Source organism: Ischnura elegans, chromosome 4 (genome assembly GCF_921293095.1).
Source record: "Ischnura elegans chromosome 4, ioIscEleg1.1, whole genome shotgun sequence".
NCBI lineage: Eukaryota > Metazoa > Arthropoda > Insecta > Odonata > Coenagrionidae > Ischnura > Ischnura elegans.
This window is the reverse complement of record NC_060249.1, coordinates 130694559-130717399: the sequence shown is the minus strand read 5'-3', so window position 1 is coordinate 130717399 and position 22841 is coordinate 130694559. Positions and strand designations below refer to the sequence as shown.

Genomic DNA, 22841 nt, shown 5'->3' with positions numbered 1-22841 from the left:
TGGAGGAATTCAATGAGGGTATTTTGAAATTAGCCTCGTTGTACTCGAAACAGACCCCTCCCGTCGAAAAGGACAAGGAATTGCGTAAGTCTACGGAGGAGTTCGAGGCTATGTTTTTTAATACTAAGGCAATTCTTCTGACATATTTCCCAGATATAGAGCCATACTTAAGGTCAACGGGCCATCCTGCGACCGGGGAAAGTAATTCAACTCATACCGTAGCTCTCCCTAAGCTCGATTTAGTCGCGTTTAATGGCGATTTAATGCAATGGCAGTCTTTTTATGATGCATACCTATCTGCGGTTCATGAAAACCCGTCCTTGAGTGACGTGCAGAAATTTTTGTATCTCAAATCTATTCTTAAGGGGGAAGCACATTCGTATGTTTCGTCTTTACCTGTGTCCTCGGCGAATTACTCGGTCGCGTGGGAGAGTTTGAAAGCGCGCTATATGGACTCAAACAGGTTGACTAATGCCTATCTGGAGGCTTTGTTCGATATCAACCCGATCACCCGGGAAGGTCAAGCTATTCGCAAATTTTGCACATTAATTACCGAGTATGTTGGTGCGTTAAGCGCTGTGGGGCACAATGTCGAAAGTGGGTCGGTCCCAATGCTTTTTATGTTGCGCCGCAAACTCAATTCCGTGTTACGGGAGCGGTGGGAAACGGTAGCGCTCAACGTTGGTGAGCCTTCCCTACAAACATTTTTTTGATTTTTTAAGTGAGGAAGCCAAGATTTTGGAAGCAGCCTCATCGTTTCATTCAGATACTGGTCTGAATAAAAGGCCCCATAAGCCAATGCAATCTTTAAGAAAGTCTACCAGTATGGTTGTTAATACTGATAGGCAAAGGGTCCAGAAATCGTGCCCAAATTGTTCGTTGCCGCATTCTTTGGAAAAATGCAGGAAGTTTTTGAAATTGTCAGTGGGATCTCGGCTAAGATTAGTTCAGGCTAAAGGGTGTTGTTTAGTTTGTTTCAGCCAAGACCATTATTTAAAAGATTGTGAATTCAAAATGCCATGCCCTAAGTGTAAATTGCCTCACAATGAATTAATTTGTTTTGCCAATCGTGAGGGTTCATGTTCGAAATTAGGTAAAGATAATACTGCGGTAGAGCAGAAGCAGCAAAACCCTCAATCAGTGAGCGCAGACCCAGATGAAACGAAAGAAAATCCAGTTCGAGAGGTGTCTTCTTTCCAAACGTGCACTCATCGGTTGGGGTCTGTCGTGATGCTTGCGACTGCCAGGGCGATCGTATTGGATATTGATGGCAATGGCCGCGTAATTAAACTCTTGCTTGACACTGCAAGTCAGGGAACCTTTATCACGGAATCTTGCGTTCGAAAGCTACGGTTGAATTCCAATAAAATTAGAACTCCTATTTTTGGGTTCGGAAATAATAACTCCGTGATATCGTCTGGAATTGTCAGTTTGAAAATGAAGCCTTTGTCTGAAAGCACGTTGAAATTGGAAGTCAAAGCTATGGTGGTTCCTCATATTGCTCAATGCCCAAAATTATCGGTCTTTAACAGATCATGGCCTCATATAAAGGGGTTGAAACTTGCGGACCCGAGCTATTACGATGAGGAAGAATTATTATTGACGTATTAGAGGACGTATTATTGGGGGCAGAATGGTTTGCACGCGTGGTAGTTAACGCGCCGATAATTGGTCCTCCAGGGACACCAGATATTTTGCCAATTGTTTTTGGTCATTGCCTAATGGGGAAAATTGAAAATAAAGTAAATCAAATCCGAGTGTTCTGCTCAACACTTGGTGATAATATTGAAGGTTTACTGCGAAAGTTTTGGGAGTCTGAGGAACCTCCTAAGAGATATCAGTGTAGTCCAGAAGATGATGCTTGCGAGGAGCATTATAAGAACAATATTTCTCGTGAATTGAAACAGTATGTTGTTCGTTTACCTTTTATCTCATCTACCCCTGAATTGGGGCAAAGCCATGGTTCCGCGCTGCAAAGATTCTATATACTAGAACGCAGATTAACCAAAAACCCCGCTTTACGCTCGAAATATAACGAATTTATGAAGGATTATTTTGAGCAAGGCCATATGATTGTGGCAACGAGTGCCCCATTGAGAACATCTTATTACATCCCGCACCATTGCATTTATCGTTCAAAGGCGGAATTATCGCGATTTAGAGTGGTTTTTCATTGTTCTATGAAAACCACTAATGGCATATCATTGAATGATGTGTTGCATAAGGGTCCCAAATTACAAGTGGATCTAATCGACATTTTGATGCGCTTTCGATTGCATGAGGTTGTGGTGATCACTGATATACGCCAGATGTATAGAAATATTAAGCTACACCCGGCCGATTATGATATGCAACGAATATTTTGGAGATTTAGTCCGAGGAAGAGCTCCAAGAATATTGCTTGACCACTGTGACTTATGGAATGAAATAAGCTCCATTTTTGGCAATTCGGACACTTCATCAGTTGGTATGCGATGAAGGCGCAGAATTTCCACTTGCATCTCGAATAATTTGAGAAAATACTTACATGGACGACATAGTTTCTTCAATACACCAAAGGATGAAGTTCGCCATGAAAAAATATTTGACTTAGCCGGGATTCGAACCCGGATCTCCCGATTGCCGGTCCACGCCTGACCGGCAATCGGGAGATCCGGGTTCGAATCCCGGCTAAGTCAAATATTTTTTCATGGCGAACTTCATCCTTTGGTGTATTTAACTTTGCACCCGTGCGCGTGACTGCGTACAAAGTCACTTGTTCCTTCAGTGCTTTGAAATTCGTCGCCGCAGACCTGCGGAAAATAAGGGTTTTTCTCCCCGACAGTGGCTTAGTAAGCACGACCCTCGCCACATGTGCCACAGTGTGGACTTGTGACGTCAACATCTTGTTCGGTAAAACCCATCCCGAAGTTCGCTCTGAGAAGATGGCTTGGTGGTGTAACTGGTAGCACGCCTGACCGGCAATCGGGAGATCCGGGTTCGAATCCCGGCTAAGTCAAATATTTTTTCATGGCGAACTTCATCCTTTGGTGTATTTAACTTTGCACCCGTGCGCGTGACTGCGTACAAAGTCACTTGTTCCTTCAGTGCTTTGAAATAGTTTCTTCAGTTCGAACCATTGACGAAGCATTAGTATTGCAGAGCCAATTAAAGAAGCTTTTAGATCGTGGAGGATTTGAGTTGCGCAAATGGTTGAGTAACCAGTTGGAACTGCTAGAGAATGTACCCTCAGCATTTTGCGTTCTGAAGCCAGAGTGTTTTACTTTTCAGTATGAAAACCAACCTGCCGCTGAAATTTTGGGTTTGGCATGGAATCCTAGGAAGGATAAATTTTCAAATAAGTTTGAGGCTGGATTTGATGTCATCACGAAAAGAACCATATTGTCGGAGGTCGCTCGCTTATTTGATCCACTTGGATTTATTAGCCCTGTCACATTTTATGGAAAATGGCTCATCCAGCACCTTTGGCATTGCGAACTTGAGTGGGATGACACTCCTCCCGAAGAAGTGGTTGTCAAATGGAAACAATTCCGACTTGAGTTACCACTCATCTCGAAATTTGAATTACGTCGTTGCTTGAAAGTAGACTCGGCAATCGACCTTCAGTTGCACGCTTTTGCGGATAGTTCGGAGAGGGGATATGCGGCGGTGGTTTATTTACGAATTGTGAATTCTGACCAGACGGTTGCCACGTCATTACTGATAGCTAAGTCTAAGGTGGCACCGATCAAGCGGATATCATTACCTCGATTAGAATTATTATGTGTGGTTTTGGCTACTAACCTTATTGATTACGCAAGAGATATATTGCTCCCTCACTGCGTAATTTCTGATGTTGTCGTATGGTGTGATTCAATGGTTGCTCTTCAGTGGATTAAGTCATCTCCTCACCGCTGGAAATCATTTATCGCAAACAGAGTCACTATGGTGCAAGAGAAATTATCTCCGAACAAATTTCGGTATGTTCCATCAGACTCTAACCCTAGTGACATAGCATCGAGAGGAGCCCTTCCTCGTCAATTGATCGAGGACGCAGGTTGGGTGACGGGCCCGTTATGGCTAAGTGAACAATCGGAGGCATGGCCGAGGGCTCCCAGCCTTTCTCGCCAAACGGATCGTGATGCCCTTGAAGTGGAAGCTCGAACAATTAATCTCCATACGGCACTAGAGGAAAACACGCTGACTTGGATGTTGATGTTTTCCTCATTTTCTCGACTGAAGAGGATAGCAGCATATTTGCTGCGATTCATTCATAATTGTAAGCACCCTAACGAGAAACATATTGGTTATCTCACTACTGGAGAGTTGGACCAGGCTGAGGTACGGTTGGTAATCTTAGTGCAGCGAATTGAGTTTCAAAAGGAATTAGATTTATTACGGAAAGAAGAAGTGCCTAGTCGCTTAAGAAAATTGAACCCATTCATCGATGAGGAAGGTGTCTTAAGGGTTGGAGGCAGATTGAAGCATGTCAAAATTGCATTCAGCCAGAAGCATCCAATGTTGCTTCCAAGTTCTCATCATTTAACGGCTTTGATTATCGATTATTATCATGAGACCTACCTACACCCTGGGTCACTTCATTTGCACTGCCTTATCCAGTCGAAATTTTGGATCATTAATGCTAGAGACGTTTTTCGTCGAAGAATATTGCACTGTATTCAATGTTTTCGTGCAAACCCCAAACCGAAAGAGCAGTTTATGGGCAATCTACCGCCCTCTAGATTGAAAAAAATGAATGCTTTCAGCATATCGGGTGTTGACTATGGCGGGCCATTTGCTCTAAAAATGGCTAAAATCCGAAATGCTAAGGTATTAAATGGATATATTTGCTTGTTCGTTTGTTTTGCAACAAAGGCAATACATTTAGAGATTGTTTCGGATTTAAGCACAGACTGCTTCTTAGCCGCGCTAAAGCGGTTTATCGCTCGTAGAGGCGCTGTGACAGAAATCCATAGTGACAATGGTACAAATTTTGTAGGGGCACAGAGAAGGATGGCGACTTGGAGGAAAGTAACGTCATCAACTGACTTTAATAACAGAGCCGAACGATATCTGGGTGGAAGAGGAATCACATGGAAATTCATACCACCAGGCATATGGGAGGACTATGGGAAGCCGGGGTAAAATCGGTGAAAAGGCATTTGGGAGCATCACTCGGCGGTCAAGTGCTGACGTACGAAGAATTTTACACGGTGTTAGTACAGATAGAAGCTGTGTTAAACTCAAGGCCTATTACTCCAGTTAGTTCGGATCCTACCGATTTTGAGGCTTTAACTCCTGGCCACTTTCTCCTACAAGAGCCAATTTACGCACTTCCTGAAGGACTAGAGCATGGTAATAGTGGATTGGGGAGACGATGGAGTTTGCTGCAACAAGTAGTAGGGACATTCTGGAAGCGATGGCAAAATGAGTACTTAATGACTCTGCAGCGGAGAGGAAAATGGACCTCAAAAAGTGGTAATATCAAGGAGGGTGACTTAGTTATATTGAAGAAACCGAATCGTAACCCATGTAGGTGGAGACTTGGCCGAATAAACCGTTGCTTCTTGGGGACAGATGGCTTGGTTAGGGTTGCTGAGGTTAAAACCGAGCAGGGAGTGTTTAGACGGTCAATAAAAGATTTGTGTACATTACCTCTATCGGGTAATTAACGTTTGAGGTCAGGATTTCGTTTTGTTTTTTTTGTAATGTTACGTTTAGTTCTTTGGTTGATAATTAGTGATTCGTATTTGTGAACCTTTCCGAGGGCTACCCATTTAAGTCTCCTTGATGGCCCCCTTGGAGTGAAGAATAAGCAATCCTTTCCTTTTTTGTTTTGTCTTTCCCTCTCCTTACCCAAAGTTGAGGTTGGTTTAGTTAAAATTGGACTATATGATCACATTCGAAATGTGAAGTAATATATTATGGTTTATCTATTCGATATTAATTTAATTGATAATTACTTTTGTTTTTTTTTGCTTTGGAACGTTGTTCCAAGGGCGGGGAAATGTTTGGTTGTGAATTTCCCAGACAAAGTCGAGCCTCGCCACCTGTTGGCGATACCACGAATTGTCGGGTTTTCGTTTTGGTTTTGTTTTGTTTTGTAACTCCGAGAATGTGAGTGAATAGTGCAGTCGTCCAGAAAACTTCGCAAGCGCATGGTTGGAGAGCAACCCAAGGAGAAGGAGCCACGTCGCGCCCCCGACGGGAACAGCAGCGGTGAGTGGTATGCCACCGGCCCGGCTCGACTTTGATTTTAACAATATACAGTCCACAATTATAATCACGTTCGGAAGTGATCACCCACTATTCTCACACAAAGTTAATTTATTACATATTATGACAGGTTTCCGATGAGTTTGGTTAGACATTAGGGTGGCCTGGTAGCAAAAATATTTGTTTAATTTTCACTCAGAGAATAGAATGATATATTATTACGGTGAACACGCCTTTCCATCTAACGTGATTGGCGCGAAATGGGAATGAAATTTTATGACAATATTTTCTGTCTTTGTGAAAATCTATCTTGAAGTACGACGGAACTTTAGGAATTTGTGCCAATCATAACGGAATTTTGAACATAATAGGCGTGGCCTTAGAATAACAAAAGGCAGCAACACACTTCAAAATTCGTTCGCTCCATTTCTTGGGATACTTTCTTCAAGCATAGGGCGCAAATATTCGTTGGCACGTCGAAATTGTTAAATTAGTTCCGGTTTTATGCATAAAAGGATTTTATGCAGGGTAAATAGTAGTAAAGGTAACCTCAGACAGTGTCAAATCTATGTAGCACTAGCGCACTGTTATCATTAATGATATTAATTTCACTCTCTTCTCTTGCAGGTGGTGCTGATGTAACTGCGACGGTGAAGAGAAGATAGTCTTCGGAAAAAACCATTCCAGATTCGCCTCAAAGCAACACAGAGACGAATAGTGCAGTGGTAAGTTAAGGCTAAGTATTTTTCTCGTTTCAAAAAATATATTTATTCATCCAGGCCAAAGTATTTACTGGATATGTAAGAGACGGATAGCATATGTAAGAGACCACCAAACAGCCGGCTAAAATCGCCGATGGCGGGCGCGGGAAGTCGAGCACACTACTGTCACATCAACTTAGAGCCCAACAGGGCGAGGAGTAGAAGCCACTCCTTTAGAGGAAAGGAAATCCACCCTTTTGTTTCGCTCTTCAACTGTATTTCGCTGTCAATTATTTCATAGGCGGCGCTGTGCCAATTTGATTTAACTGCTCTAAAACTCCACCACCTGTCGATCGTGTCTGTAAATTTTATACCCCCGGAGGAAAAACTTCGCTGTCGCTTATATCTTCCGTAAGGCAAATATCTGTGCTCATGACAAATCCTAAATCATAAAAAATAATACAAAATCCTAAAAGATAATCTCGATTTCGGCGCGCTTGTTTTTTTTATCCTACGATAATTAACCATAACAAGTAGTCCAGGAAATGAAGCTCATAAAAGTGAAAAACCTTGCAATTTTTTCAAACTGAATCGATTTGCACCAAAATTTGGGATTAGACTAATTATACCCCCAACTTCAAAATCTATATTATGCCGAAGGGCGCTTTTTATTTTTTAGGGGTGAAAACTACCCCTAAAACCTGGAAGTTAAAAAATTATTTTTTAAAGCTAAATACGTGTAAAATTTAGTTTAAATTATATGTACAATTATTTTTTTGTTTGGAAAATAATTTTAAGGTGTTTCAACCCATAATAATTAACCCTTATTGGGGGTTTATGTAAAAAAGAATTTTCAAACTGAATCGATTTGCATAAAAATTTGTGTTTATACTAATCATACCTCCTTTAAAAATTTTTTCAAACCGAATCGATTTGCATAAATATTTGGGATTAGACTAATCATACCCTCTTCTTCAAAATCTATATTATTCGGAAGGGCGCCTTTTATTTTTTAGGGGTGAAAACTACCCCTTAAAGCTGAAACTTAAAAAATTATTTTTTAAAGCTAAATACGAGTAAAATTTAGTTTAAATTATTTGTATAATTATTTTTTTTGTTTGGAAAATAATTTTAAGGCGTTTCAACCCATAATAATCAACCCTTATTGGGGGTTAATGCAAAAAAAATTATTTACCCTAAAAATAAAAGTTATTTATCACATTGTATCTTCTTATTCACTTTCTTACTCCTTTTATTATGTATTCACTTTTTTCTCTCATGATTTTAATTACAGCACAGAAAAGATATAACAATAGGATAAACAGAACAAACTTCGCCATGGTGACATAAACAAATAAATGCACATTTATTTAGACATTACATGAAACACAATCAAACGGAGACTGTATGGCTTCCAGTCTTCCCCCCACATGCATGCTCATAGGTCACTGTGAGCGAGAGCACACATACTCACATATGTGTATCTATACATACATCTTATGGGTATGTGTGTTTATTTTGTAGCAAATTTGAGTGTATCGTTAGCTTCTAACGTAAATTACACAAAGTATATGCTGATTATGAGGAATATTATGCTCTGAATTGTGGATTTCGAATTATTCGAAAATACATTTGATTGGTATTTCAAACATAGCTCCTTTATTTTTTATGATAGAAAGTTCATTTAAATTGTATTTTGTAGAATTTTTACTGACTACAAGTTCATGTGAATTAAATTTTTTTCGAGTCATTAATTTTGAAAGGGGAGGGATTTAAGGGTTTAAATAAGGTGGAGCTCCCTTGGAAATAGAGGTTTTAACTATCAATATCTCACCAAATATTTATTGTATAGAAAATTAAAACACACCAAAATATTTAAAAATAAAAAAGCTACAATTTATTACTCCTGCATTTTTTTCATATCTCTAGTATTTTTGGAGTTATTTTGAAAAAAAGAGCATTTTTAACGAAATTGTAGAAAATGACTTTTCACTTTTTCCTCCATTTTTTCAAAATTTAGCGTTGTAAATTAAAATAACTTCTAGGATCAATTAACAATACTTAAATAAAGAGAAATACTGGAGGGCATTGATCAATTTTGTCTAGTGTTGTAATACGGTGTTGTTTTCAGTGATTTTTTCGTACAAAAAAGTAGGGACTGATCTTATTTTTAATCATAACTTGCTCAAATTTCATGATAAAAAATATGTTTTTTCATTATAAGAAAGTTTTTTAAAAACACTTTTAAACAGATTACATAATTTTTCCCCGAAAATTACATTTTTCCCGCTATTTGGTATTGAATGTTTCAAATTTAGCGTATGAAAACAATAGATAACCATCAAAAAGTTGTAGCTCGGTCGGAATTGGTCATAAAGGAAATATAAAACAAGATTTGTATTTAATTTTGTACAAGCTACAGTTTTGTAATTCACAATTTCCTAATAAAATTAATACTTTTCAAGTTATTTGCCTATAATCGATTAAAATCGTTGATTTTTCCGTCAAAAAACTGTTACTTTCATTCGCAAATAACTCGAAAAATATTAATTTTACGCAAAAATGGATAGAACATTTTATTCTTAGAATTTATTTTTCTATCGATTCCTGTGGTCAAAATATAATTAAAATTTTCCACCCCCGAGATGGGGTGGAAACCACCCCCAGGGTAAAAGCGCCCGTCGGCATGATATAGATTTTGATTCTTGGTATATGCCCTACTTATTGTGAAAATTTCAAGAAAATCGATTCAGTTTGAAAAAATTGCAAGCCAAAACGCTTCATTTCCTGGACTAAAGGTTAATGTTATATTTTGTAGTCTGAGTTTCTTGCCCAAGCTTTAGTGTACCAGGCGTGTGAATTTTCTTGGAAGTGCTAGTTATATTTGATATGTTTTCTTTTTCTAGAGCACGCGTTTTGGGAAAATTGACATTATTGTCCGGCATTACCGTTCCTAAGCTTACTTTGTTGTGAATATTTTTGCAATGCAGATTTCCACGGAGGATACGCTTAGTCAAATAATTAATAATCCCTCTTCTGTCAGAGAAAAAGCAAGGCACCCAAGTTTGAGGAGCTCCAGCGTCTAAGTGAGCTATCAATTTCTATGCGACAAAAATTATGCAAAAGATAATTTATTTCTACGTTGGATCATATAATTTTAAAACTCTTTGCCCCTATAGTATTTCCAGGGCTCAATTTTTTTATCGAAAAATTACCTGTTTTTTGCGCGTAAAATCAAGTTTCCCAACTTTGAACGCTTGGTATTCTTGTAGTCATCGTTCCAGTAACTTACAATTTTGATAAAAGAAAGCCATATCTAGTATTACCACTTTCAGAAAAAAATTGTTCATACCATCAAAATTGACTTATTTGTTTTAATCAACGCAAATCTCTGCTCACTTCTGAACCAATGGGTCAATGGCAATTGATTGGTACTGTTGTGTGCGGTAAATATAAGCGATAGAATATAATTGATGGTCGATAGCTTCAATCTCAACCATGTGGAACTTCATTGAGGCCACCAAGTACACAACTTAGCAAAAATGTCTCATAAAATTTACGGAATACTTCTTTCTTGTTGTAAAAGAGCATTGACTACGTTTGGAAAGCTAAACATCTCCCAGGTAGAGGCCATAATAAAAAACGTAGCGAGGGGTGAGGTCCGGGGTCCGGCATATAAAAACACAATTTCTTTCCTTCATAAAAGAAAACAAAATACAGAAAAAGCATGTATTTGCAAATTATTTCTTTGACCAATGAAGTTTTTTCGATCAAAAAAAGTGTTAAAATTAGTTTTAAACTCTCTACTCAATACCCTGTTTTTTTAATTTTCCACGCTGGTTTTGGACGCCTCCCCCCGAACGAAATTCCTCCACTGGCCATAATGTTGAGAAATGAAATCAAAATAGACAAATAACGTGTTAATATGTCTCTCTCTATGGAGAATTTTTCTTCCTCTGAGCTAGCTTTTGCTACTTTATATCCCCGGATGTTCCACTGATTAATGTAAGTTATTCTTGACCACTAATTTTGTAAACAAAATAGTAATGTGCATAGGGTGATCAATAAAAGAGTTATCACTTTTCTAACGTCTCGACAATTTTGTCAAAGTTATTCAATATTATTCGTGCACTCAGGCATAAAAAGGTATATTAAGAATAGAATAGCAAAAAGTTTATGCTTCTATCATACGATATTTTAAAAAAAAATGGACGTCATTTGTTCTCATTGGTTCGTAAAAACATCCAAGCCCTGAAAATGTAATTGGAAATATTAATATGATAAAGCGTTGGCATAGTTTACGTGAAATTCTTCACTGATGCAGTTTCTTGACTCCAAGAATCATGGTGGGTTATGACGTGAATGTTGGATGGAGATGTCAGCGACGATGACATGGGCATCTGGGCCTCTTATTTCTCAAGGGCAGGAGGGATCGGTGTCTAGTGACGCTCGCTACCTCTCGACCTTTCTCCGAAGAGACGTCATCGCGCGCATAAGCGTCGTCCTGCAGTCGACGCCATCTGGCGGTTTATGGACAATCGCGACGAGGCGAGCCATGACGACTTCACAAGCGGAACAAAAGTTTACTTCCGTATCGTCAGCACCAAGGAACATAGAAAGAAAGTTGGGCTGACAAAATGTGAGGCTTGCCTTGGTCCATTAATGTGTCCATTAATGGACCAAGTCAAGCTATCAGTAGGTGACTTTGGTGATTTTGTAGATATCGTTAGATTTGGCTCGATCCCCTTACCTCCTCTAATCTCACGCGTACTTTCAGTATAAGTAATCTATGCTTCATAACATTGGATTTGTCTCAAAATACAATATGTTTAATAGCTTTTATTTAATATAAGTTAAGACTAGTATTTAAGATTACTAAGAAAGCAAGTCTACATTGTTTATTGCGGAAAAAATTACGTCATACTTTCCAGGACCCCCTCTCCCCAAGTGAGATTAGTAAAGAATCGGCTCACATATACGCCTCACTTAAGGAACGGATGTCCCCTTCGCACCTTACGATTCATTCCATTCGATATTGATTTTGCCTCTCAAGTTTTCGGATTGCTTTGATTTCTTCCCTTAACTTTCTTTTCTAAGGCGCTCAATCCAAATATGTGGTTTCTTAGCGAAATTATGAGCCGCAGCATAGCGAAAATAGCAAACGTTTGTTGATTTTTGGTGACTCTTTTGAACTTTTAATCTAACAACTTTTAAATGAACAACTTCTTACTTGAAATTCGAACTTCATAAACATTCCCAAACCAACCGTATATTTTTGGTCTCCAACAGGTTTTGTCTAGTTTATCCTCTCCAAGCCATCTTATATGTTCGTATTTCTTACGTATTTCCGAAAAAAAAACAGTTTAACCGTAATTATTCAGGAAATCCCACGCTGGTTGATGTTAGTTTATGACGAGTCGATTAAGCCTTGAATTCTTCAAGCGCGTATTTCATTGATAAATGTGTCTCCTGAGTTCGAGTATTGTTTCCATAAGCTGTTCAAAGAGGCTAAAAGCCTCTAACGCTGTCGTTTAATAGCAATGAACTTGTATAAAATAGTCCTATTTGTAACTAACATTGCTGGAGGTCGCGTCACCAACCATTTCGTAGATGAAGATTATGCCATGGAACATCGCGTTCAAATGAGTGCATTGCAAATTGGGATGCTAGAGTGCTGGGGAGAGAGGGTGCATTGACTGATTTCATTGATTGATTCAATGAAAATTACTCCTTTGCTCGCGTTTGTGTCAATGCCTCGAAATTATTTTCATTCATTTTAAAAACATCAAAAAAGAGGGAGCACTAATTCTCCGCAAAAGGCTCAGTTTTACTCCTTAAATTGCATTCGGTGCTTTCCATTCATGCGACTCGCGCGTCGATTAGTGTCGACTCATGGAAACTGTTTATAACTCTCCTAATCCTGTGCGTTACCTTTTGCTGACTTGTGACACAACAGTCGGCGACACACACAGAATGGAACACGAAAACCGCGACGCAAGTCGACTTGTGTGTTCACGAATAGAAAGCACCCATTTGATGTGCATTGAATATTAAGCTGCAGATGCAAATTCATATTTGTTGGTAAGCTTGTACAATTTGTATGGGGAATATGGACAGCAGGAGGCGCGGTGATAATAAATTCTGAGGTTGAGGTGGGTGGTGTATTAGCCGACATAGAAAGCGGGGCAGAAATTAAAATGAAGGAGGTAATTGATATTGATGGACGTACAGATAGTGGAAGGGAAAATCGTTAGGTATTTAAGTTTTTGGAGGAAAGAGGAAGGGGGTGGAGAGAATATCTTGCAGGTTTTACACTTGGGACGGTTACACGGCGAGGGTGCTAAAAGAGGCACAATATTCAGTTAACTTACAATATTGAATTCACATGTAGCAACACTTCATTGTATTTCTTTTTCAATTGGCTTGTATTATTAGATTTTTTAAATCGTATGACAATTGATTCCATATTTCGCAAGAGGTGACATAGCGTAAATAAATGTTCGATACTATGGTATGTAAAGTTCTTCCATGTGGCGTGTTGGACGTTTATTTGTTCTAGCATTGTTCTGAATCCTCTGCAGTTTCAGATTTAGTTCATTTTCATTTAGTTCATCAGATTATACCGCACAGCAATAATTTATAAGAGGAAAAATAAGAGTGTCTACTAATTTTTGGCGAAGAGGGACGGGTTAAGATGTCTAAATTGTTTTACCTGGTACAGATTCTATTCGAAATGGATTGATTTAGAGAATATCGAGATTTTCAGGGCAATTTATTGTCAGGCGTTCCCCCCCCTCGCCTTTGCGAACATAATTTCTGCAATTTCTTATCCATAGGAATTTAAATTTAACTCCCTTGCTTGTGCGTATAGCCTTCTATAGAATGGGGCGAGAGAATCGTTAACATAAATAGGGCGACTATGTTCGCTATATGACTCCAGATCCCTTGTTTCAAAGTTCCGCTTTACATTTCTACCGTTCACCAGCTCTTTTGCAACACATTGTCTAACAAGGTGTACAACTATTGTGGGAGGCTGCGAGGTGCCCTAACGTGGTGTAATAGCATAAGCATAATCAATGTCTTAACTATGTTCAATGTGACGCCAAGTGCCAACCCGATTTGACAAACAAGGGCTGTAAGTGATTCACTGTTTGTTCGATGAGCGCCATGGCACGTTTCTTAGTGAGTCCTGATGAAGCTGGTGTAGGTGGGATGGGAGCTGAATCATCCGCGAGTTAGCATGAACGACATCACATGTTAAGCTATCGATACGCTCATGTATAGTTTGAATGGTAGCATTCAGTTCAGTTACTGCCTTAGTATTTTCCTCAATTGACTCCTTGCACCAAATCAGAGTTTTCTTCACCTCGCCTTGTTCGTCCTGGATAGCCAACAAACCCCTTGCCAACAGCTACCTCAGCAGAGACTTGGTGTCCTCCCTTTGGGCCTCTGGTTTGTAGGAAGCTGCCCTCACAGGGGTTTATTCCGCTCGGGAAGATCTCGCATCAGCAGTACAGGAAATGCAGCACCAGTATCTTTGTTAATTTGATGAAATTTGGTGAATAGGTATATCTTTGCATTCTTCATCCTCTTATATAGAAATACAATTGGTGACTCTGATCATTATCAATATATATATCGAATCTGTGTTTTTTTAATATATCGAATTTCAATAACTGACAGCAATTTTCATCTACGAGGATAGTTGATCCGACATTTTATGGAAGATGGTCAAGGAAAATCAATATGGTTCTTTCAGTACACGAGGTAATTAAATCGAAAGTTCGAGTCGATTATTATAACGATTCGATTACTAATTACACAAACTGGAATACTATAACACAAATTGGCATATCCTGATAAGTATATCCGTTAGATCAATGAAATTCTGTGGATAGGCACGGCACTAATACTGCCTAATGGAAATCATTTTGGTGCGTGGGCTGATTGATATATGTCGAACGTGCGTTTTTTACAAAATATCGAATAGCTATAACTTATAGGAAAGTTGATCCGTTAGTATTTGAAGGATGAGCAGTGTCTGAAAGTGAAATCAATGGGGTCACCGATTTTTCCGTACAGGGACAGTTAAATCGAAAGTTCGATTTGATTGTTATAGGAAATACACAAATTGGCATCTTATCTTGAATATGTTATTTCCGTTACACCAATGAAGTTTAGTGAATATGTACTAAACATCTTAGCATTCTTCATACTTTGCTATAGAAATAGGTCTGGTGGGTGGGCTCCCATTCGATGTATATCGAATCGGTTTCCTTAAAATACATCGAATTGCTATAACTTACAGGAATTATAATCTACGGGGAAAAATGAGCCGATATTATACGGAGGATTAGCGTTGCCTGCAAGGGTAATATAAAATACCATGAATTTTTCACTGTAGGGTTCAGTTAAATTGATGATTTGATTCGATTTTTTTAGCAAATACGCAAATTTGCACTTCTTTATAAGTATTACCGTAAGCCCAATGAAATTTGGATAATGGGTACATTTTATCATTGTCCACTTTGCTCAATATAGAAATGTGTGGTGGGTAGGTTTACTTTCTATTTATATGTAATCTTTAAATATAACGAATTTTGAGTGACTCTGTAGCTTTCTACAACGCCTATGGACACAAAACTCGAAAAAACACGTCATTGGAAGTCGGCATGATTTGCTAATTGTCTCATCTTATGGCTACTAGGCATTCATGTTGAGAGCTTTCTTTGTATATGAGGCTGGGAAAGAGCCGCCTACAAACTACGGGTAAACAACATTAATCTAGATGCCTAGAAAAAATAACAACAGAGTTTCTATTCTCATTTATAGAACCGCTTTATAACAGTTCCCAAAATGGCAATAGATGACATACCCCATTTCTCTATTAGGTGGAAAAAAATTGACTTCCCTGGGTCCATAGCATGTAGCATACAATGAATTGCCTTATTCATTCGAGAGATTGTGCTACATTTGATTCCTCTCATCTTCCAGGTGATCTACAGGAGTTGTACGCAAAGAGGGTGATGCCTGTAGCCGACGAAGAGTCCACGGAGGGCGGTGGGAGAAGCAACCCCACGGCCGCCGCAAGGGCCGCCCCGCAGGTCGACAGGGAGGTGATGGGCCCAGTGGCTGGCGGCGGCGCCTGAACTACACAGAAAAAGGACTCCGAAACGCCGAGTAATTGGGCCTGTGCTCAGTTGTGCAAGTGATTATGAAGACGGAACTTCAGTGTGCTGCTTCTAAGTGAGGAAAGTGCACTGCAAGAGAGGAGGTCATCAGCAAAAAGAGTTTAACGAAAAAACACGTATATTGGCCAGTGGGCATAGAATGCATGGTTTTCGGGTTTTTAATCTGCCGCTAACTCTCAATTCTAGTAACGAAATCGATAGTTAAACGCGGTGCTACCATCTTAACAGCCAATTTTAGCGATTTTGCACAAAAGAAATGGCCATAAATTTGCGATAGCACGATGCCAATGAAGGAATAAACTGCGACTGATGATCGCGGCATGTTCAAATTGATTTTCGAATAAGGAAGGCATTTAATGATAGAAATAAGTGCTATGTGGTGAAAAAAAAATTGGAATTTGATATAAGAAACGGAGATTTTTACTTAAATTGACGGTGTAGGAGTGGCATACGACTTCAAACTTTGCTTTTGTGACTCGAAAAGAGAAAAGTTGAAATCAGGCATCATCTCATTTGCATCTGCCTCCACGAAACAGTCTCGAATTTGAACGAGGAGATTTTAGTATTTTCATTTTCATTCGAGTTGTTTCTTTGAACGCTCTTCCAGTGTACTCGCATATCCCGATAGATGGCAGATGAATCGTCTAAAGAAGGCAGAAATTTAATGGAAATAAGTCGAAAATTTGAAAGTAATATTTTCGTGCTGTGACGGACTTTGAATTGGCAAAGACATGACTGCACTATAACTGACTTGTAAAAGAATTTTTTTGCCATTGTGGCATTACAGACTGGATGTTCTGGGTCCTAATCCACTCTTTGCTCAAGGATAAATTAATGGCCTTTATTGAACGTGTCATATAGAGCAATGGTAGAAGCGCCCCTTCTCGTTGAGAAATTGCTGAGCCAAACTTGTGCTCTGACCTGATGAACTACCGCCCTTTCTACTCTCCTGCTAGACTGTGAGGGAAAGATAGTTCATGGCGAAAACCTATTCCCCTTTAATCTACCTGTGGTGTGATTGGATAATGCCATGTCAAGTGTTGAGACTTTGAGTTCCCGGCCGTGTTGGGCCGCGCGTTGTTGATAACAGTATCTGTACACTTTTTCCACTCCTCGAGATAAAGTAGTCACGAGAAGCCTGGGGGGTGTTTCACAATTTTCTGTGTGGCTCACTTCCAAACAGAGAAAATGCATCTCCATTAGACACTCCTTATTTTTAACGAAGATGGCAGAGATCAGTCTGAACTGGAACGGCAGACGTCCCTGCGTCTTGACCGCGGTGCTGGCTCTGCACCTCTTCATCGCCATTCTGCCGGCACCCACCAGTTCCTGCCCAACGTCGTGCGTCTGCAAGTGGAAGGGCGGAAAACAGACTGTGGAGTGCCTCAACAAGGGTCTCGCCGTTTTGCCCGACGGCATGGATGCGGGTACCCAGGTCCTCGAGTTCTCGGGGAACAACCTGCAAGTGCTCGGCCGGGACCGCTTCCTACGCGCCGGTCTCCTCCACCTGCAGAGGATATACGTGTCGCGGTGCAGGCTGGGCTCCATCGATGACCATGCCTTCCGCGGCCTCGCCAACCTCGTGGAGCTGGACTTGAGCGACAATCTCCTATCTCGCCTCCCATCGCCCACAACCTTCGCAGACTTCCCTTCCCTCATGAGACTCTCCCTGTCCAACAACCCCATCCGCAGGATACCCTCCCGAGCCTTCTATCCGCTCACCTCTCTCGTCACGCTCGAGATGAGTGGCTGCGAGGTGGAGAACATCGAGGAGATGGCTTTTTCCGGTCTCGATAGCCTCGAGTGGCTCAAGTTGGACGGCAACCGGCTCAGGACCATTGGGGGCGGGTCTGGTGCTGGCGCCTCGGCCATCCTGCCCGCATCGCTGCATGGCGTTGACCTGCACCACAACCCGTGGCACTGCGACTGTCGCCTTCTGGGCCTACGCTCCTGGTTACTCCGCTACAACATTCCGCACTCGATCGAGCCGCGGTGTAACACTCCGGCGAGGTTGGCGACAAAGCCGGTGAAGTCACTGCCCCCGCATGATCTGGCCTGCTTGCCCGACGTCTCGCCCACGGCCATGTTCCTGGAGATCGCGGAGGGCCGGAACGCGTCCCTGCTCTGTCGCGTCTCAGCCATTCCGGATGCCACCGTATCCTGGTGGTTCCGGGGCCGGATCCTGCAGAACGCTACTCTAGTTGCCCCCGGACTGCATCTCTACTACTTCTTGGAGGAGGTCCTGGTCCCTGGGGGCAGCGCCCCACCTTCTTCCGCCGGCCAGGAGAAAAGGAGCGAGCTGTTCATCATCAACGCGAACGCCGCCGAGGGAAACGGAACGTACGCGTGCGTAGCCGAGAACGCGGCGGGTGCGGCGCAGTCCAACTACACGGTGCGGATCGTAGTGCGGGAGGAGCGCGGGGAGGGCGTTGAAATAGAGGCCGCGTCCACCGCCATCCTGCCCCCGGAGTATGCCGTCGTGGTGATATCCGCTGGGGTTGCAGCCTTGGTCCTGCTCGTTGCCCTATCCGCCACGGTGGCAGCCCTGGCGCTTAGGTGCCGTAGGAAGCGGCGCCGCAGGCGGAAGAAGGAACGAAGCAAGGCGGCGGCCGCGTTCACCGACCACGGCAAGGTGTCCTCGGTGGAGGGCGGCTCCGTCGCCGGGTGTGGGAGGCCCCTGGACCCCGGCGCAGGGAACGGAGGCCCCGGTCGGGATGCCGTCGGTGGCGGCGGGGTGGCCTCAAAGGCCAACGGCACTGTCGTCACGCCGCAGAATCGACTGCACCACGAGATGACCATGATGGGCGCAAGCGCCAGTGTGGTGCTTGCCAACACGGGCATGGGCCACCGACAGCGCCATGGCGGGGCGCTGCTGTCGAGCGCGGGGCCCCCCGGTGAGCGAAACCCGGACCTGATCAATGATACGACGGGCAGCGGCGGAGGTGACTCGGGTGCAGAGGGGTGCAAGGAGCGGCTGCGGGAGGCGGGGGACGGAGAGGAGAAGGTGGAGGAGGAAGGTGCGCGCGAGTCGGTCAACAGCGGACCCAACAGCTACCAGGAGGCGATGGAGAACGCGGTCGAGGAATTCTCCGAGGACGGAAAGGTTCGCTCCATCGCCACGTCGCCCGTCGGAGGCCTCCGGCTGCTAAGGGACCCTCCTCCCCAATCCTGCCCACAGCCTCAGAAGTCGTACGGGCGCGGTCCGGCGTACCGCTACGTCCATCCGGGACACTTCCACACCGCTGACGTGCACCTGTCGCCTGGTCGCTTCCTGGACAGCGACGGTTATCCGGTCGACTACGGTCTTCCCAAGCTGCCGCACCCCCCCGTGCCGCTATCGCTGCCCCTCGTGCCCATGCCCCCGCTCTCAGCTCCACCGCAAGGCGACCACTCCGCCTTCTACCGCACCCTGCCGCACCGCAGGGCCAATCCACCCGCATCTGCCGCGCCGCGCTACTCTCGGGATGCAGAGTACTACCCGGTGGCCCTGGTCGGCGGGTCGAGCAGTTACGAGCCTCCCGGCGCTGTGCGCTACCAGCGGGAGGGCTACCCGTACTCGAGTCCGCCGACGACCGCGGCACCGGCCCCGCCGTCGTACCCACCAACGCCCGGGGAGGAGGGCGTGGCCTTCTCCCCTGGGGACCCAGCCTTCCTGCCGTCGCCCCCCGCGGCATACAAGGGTGGCGATAGCCCCGGGGAGGAAGTGGCGGCTTGCTGCGGGGCCGAGGAAGGGGCGCGGGGCCCACCCCATTCGCCCCTGGCCCACACCTCCGGCCCGCACCCTCCCGCGCTTCAGGAGAGCCCCGACGAAGGCTACGAGGACGACGGGACGGAGATATGACGTCAGAGGAACGCGGCGGTCCGCGAGGAAGAGGCGGAGGTCCGCAGGGTGGCTGTGGAGATGGCGTCGGAGATTACGTGGAAGTTCGAGGAGCCAGTGGCTGGGCCGGAAGGGCGGCGCTGAAAGCAAGAACCCAGGGAAGTTGCCATTTGTTCATTGATTGCTTTTTGGGTTCCGGAATGAATACCTTGTCACTCATGAGAAGTCATTTGTGCTCAAGAGAACACGTGAGTGCTTGAATGTATAAAATGAATAACCAGACGAATTATAAAGCAACCAAATAGGGGTCACAGTGGAGAAGTAAATTCACTCAGCTTTTCAACCCATGGGTTGATGTAAATCGCTCATCCTAGATTTTCGGATACTGATTTCGGCAAATTTATATTTTAACATTCGTAACGAAAATTGGGAGCGAAAAAAAACTTTTTCAGCACGCATTTATTACTCATAATTTCAGCGTAATTGTGCCAAAGTGAGTACATCTCAGACCTTCATCTTCAAACCTAAAGGAGAAAAGAACAATCAAATATCCATTCCCTAAGATAAAATATTCGCCACAGACCGTAAACGTTACAATTTTACTGTTTTGTTTCGTAATGGTGCATGACATGTGGTGACTTTTCCTGTCTCAAATGTTATCCTGTTTTTTATCTTAACGCTAATTTTTCGGAAACTTTCTTTACGATACTCTGAGTATATTACCTTAACCTCAAATTGTCTTATTCACCAAATACATTTCATCCCTAGTCAAAAATGCCACAGGAAAACGAACAGCCCCATTTCGAAACAATTCTAATCTTAGGCCTTTCTAGCTGTCACAATATGCATTAAATGCATTCACACCCTTGCCCCAAACAGACTCTTTAGTAACTTGGTCAATGATGATTTCTCTCCATCCTCCCGCTCTCACGTTGACTAATTCATCAACCTATCCACTTATCATTTCATGAGCCGGAAGTATAATCTGTTCCGTCTACCCCAATGTCCATGCCTTACCTCTTTACGTATATCCATGAAACCCCCCATATCTAACACTTAATCCTTTCCATACCCCTGATCCTCTTCTTTCATAGTGAGATTTTCAAAGTACTGAAGGCCTATTGTGCAGTGGCTATCCTTCCCATCAATTTCTGCGAGACCTCTGAAATGTGAAAATTCGCACTATCTTTTACTGCCGACTTTACAAGACGTCGATATTATTTTTTAAAGGGCCTTTCCTCTATTTTTTATGTTTTTCTCGTTTTACAATGGAAAATGTATCGCTACCAATGGTTTAATTAGTTGAATAGCTATATATAGTATTTTTCTTCATCGTGCAAGAAGATCTCTCAGTCTTTGCTGTATTCTCAGGTTCAAATAAATGTGCACTTTTTTATGGTACAAGACGGTGAAATTCATTATGTGTATAAAAAAATATTTGCCGAGAATGTACAATATCTGTGCTGTGACAGCCGTTGACTAAGCATCTTTGATAGAAATTCTGCGGTAATATTCTATGTTGTTACTTGAGCATACGTTTCCCTTCATACGAGTAATCAAAGAGACATTCAGCACTTAAGCAATCCTGGTCGTGCCAAGGTATTCATTTGGTTGCTCGACTAGCAATGGATCCTCAACGTACTCCTCCTTCCGAGGTTGGCGGTGAGTGAACGAATGAGTGAACAATCAGTGGTCAAAGTTTGTTTTTGTGACGTGTGAGAACGCTTCAATGTGTCGGGACACGGTGGAATTCCGTTTTTTATTGGACGAAAAACGATTTTTGATGAGACGGAATGAGTTTTCTGTATGAACTTCTGAGGGAATTGACTTTATCATTCTTGATCTTATCTCATAGTCTTTTGGTGGAGAGGACATTCCGAAAACTGAGTTAAACAAAAACACTGAAACATTTGAGTGCAATATTTTATAAAGTACTTGATAACTTGTGCGATTTTTGAAGAAAAATAGTAATATACATGTTATTGGATGTTAGAACTTGTGAAGATTAATTCTTTTTGGAAAGCCAAATATGAAGGGGATTCTTTCTAAATATAAATAAAGGGGGAACTTTGAAGTTGACTTGTTGCCAAACAATTCGGTGGCAAGCAAGAATCAAATTTATGTTATGTTTGTCACGAAATTATTATGTCAAACTCTGCCCTTTACCTTATTTATAAGGCAAAAAAGTCAAATCAATTAAATGACCTCTGTAAATATTTTTGAATGGTTAATAGCATCCTGAGGATGTCATATATTTCATGACGGTTGTATTGTCAACATTGGAGTTTATGTGTATCTCCGAATACATTTTTGCTTTCTATGGTTGCGCAGTACACCGTCACGACGGTCACAACGGCGCGTCGTCATGAACTTATATATTGTGAAGGTGATTTTGGATCACTGGATTTAAGGTCCCCATAATTTGGAACATTATGTATACATTTTCAACACAAAGAGATTTTAAAAATAAAATATATCACTGCATTAAAACGGAGGCATAAAAGATTGGAAATACGAACGATTTTTCTTGGATTACATCTTTGAACGCATCCTTGTGTAACTGTATTACTGTACAGAGAAAACATTGGCATAATGCATATATACATACATAAATATATATTAATAGTGTTGATATATTTGGTAATAAAATTGAAAATAATTACGCATAAACTTTATTTTTTGTTATTTCCATTGAATTCACGGCGTAATAAAGGGAAACTCTTGCTGGGAAATAGGATGACCAATTGGAGCTGAGAGTATTGAAGGTCCTTCGTCAATATTTCTAAATAACTGTTGGGCATGATGAAGCTCGTGTGTTTTTGTAGTCTCTCAAGCATTGATGAGGAAATGACCTTATTTATTTCACAAGTACAAGATTGAATACTATGTGTAAATTGCATAATATTTTCATACCCCTGGTGAAAATTCATTAGA

At 42.1% G+C, this 22841-nt stretch overlaps 1 protein-coding gene across 1 annotated transcript in view; it reads left to right on the top strand.

Moving 5' to 3' along the window:
- The window catches only part of LOC124158067, a 362624-nt gene extending 340061 nt beyond the window's left edge, over window positions 1-22563 (top strand). The window contains exons 4-5 of the mRNA XM_046533241.1: window positions 6823-6920; window positions 15891-22563. Of these exons, the coding sequence (XP_046389197.1) occupies window positions 17313-19928 (2616 nt within the window). The 5' untranslated portion in view covers window positions 6823-6920; window positions 15891-17312 and the 3' untranslated portion in view covers window positions 19929-22563. The remainder of the gene's footprint in view (window positions 1-6822; window positions 6921-15890) is intronic.
- The last annotated feature ends 278 nt before the right edge of the window (window positions 22564-22841 follow it).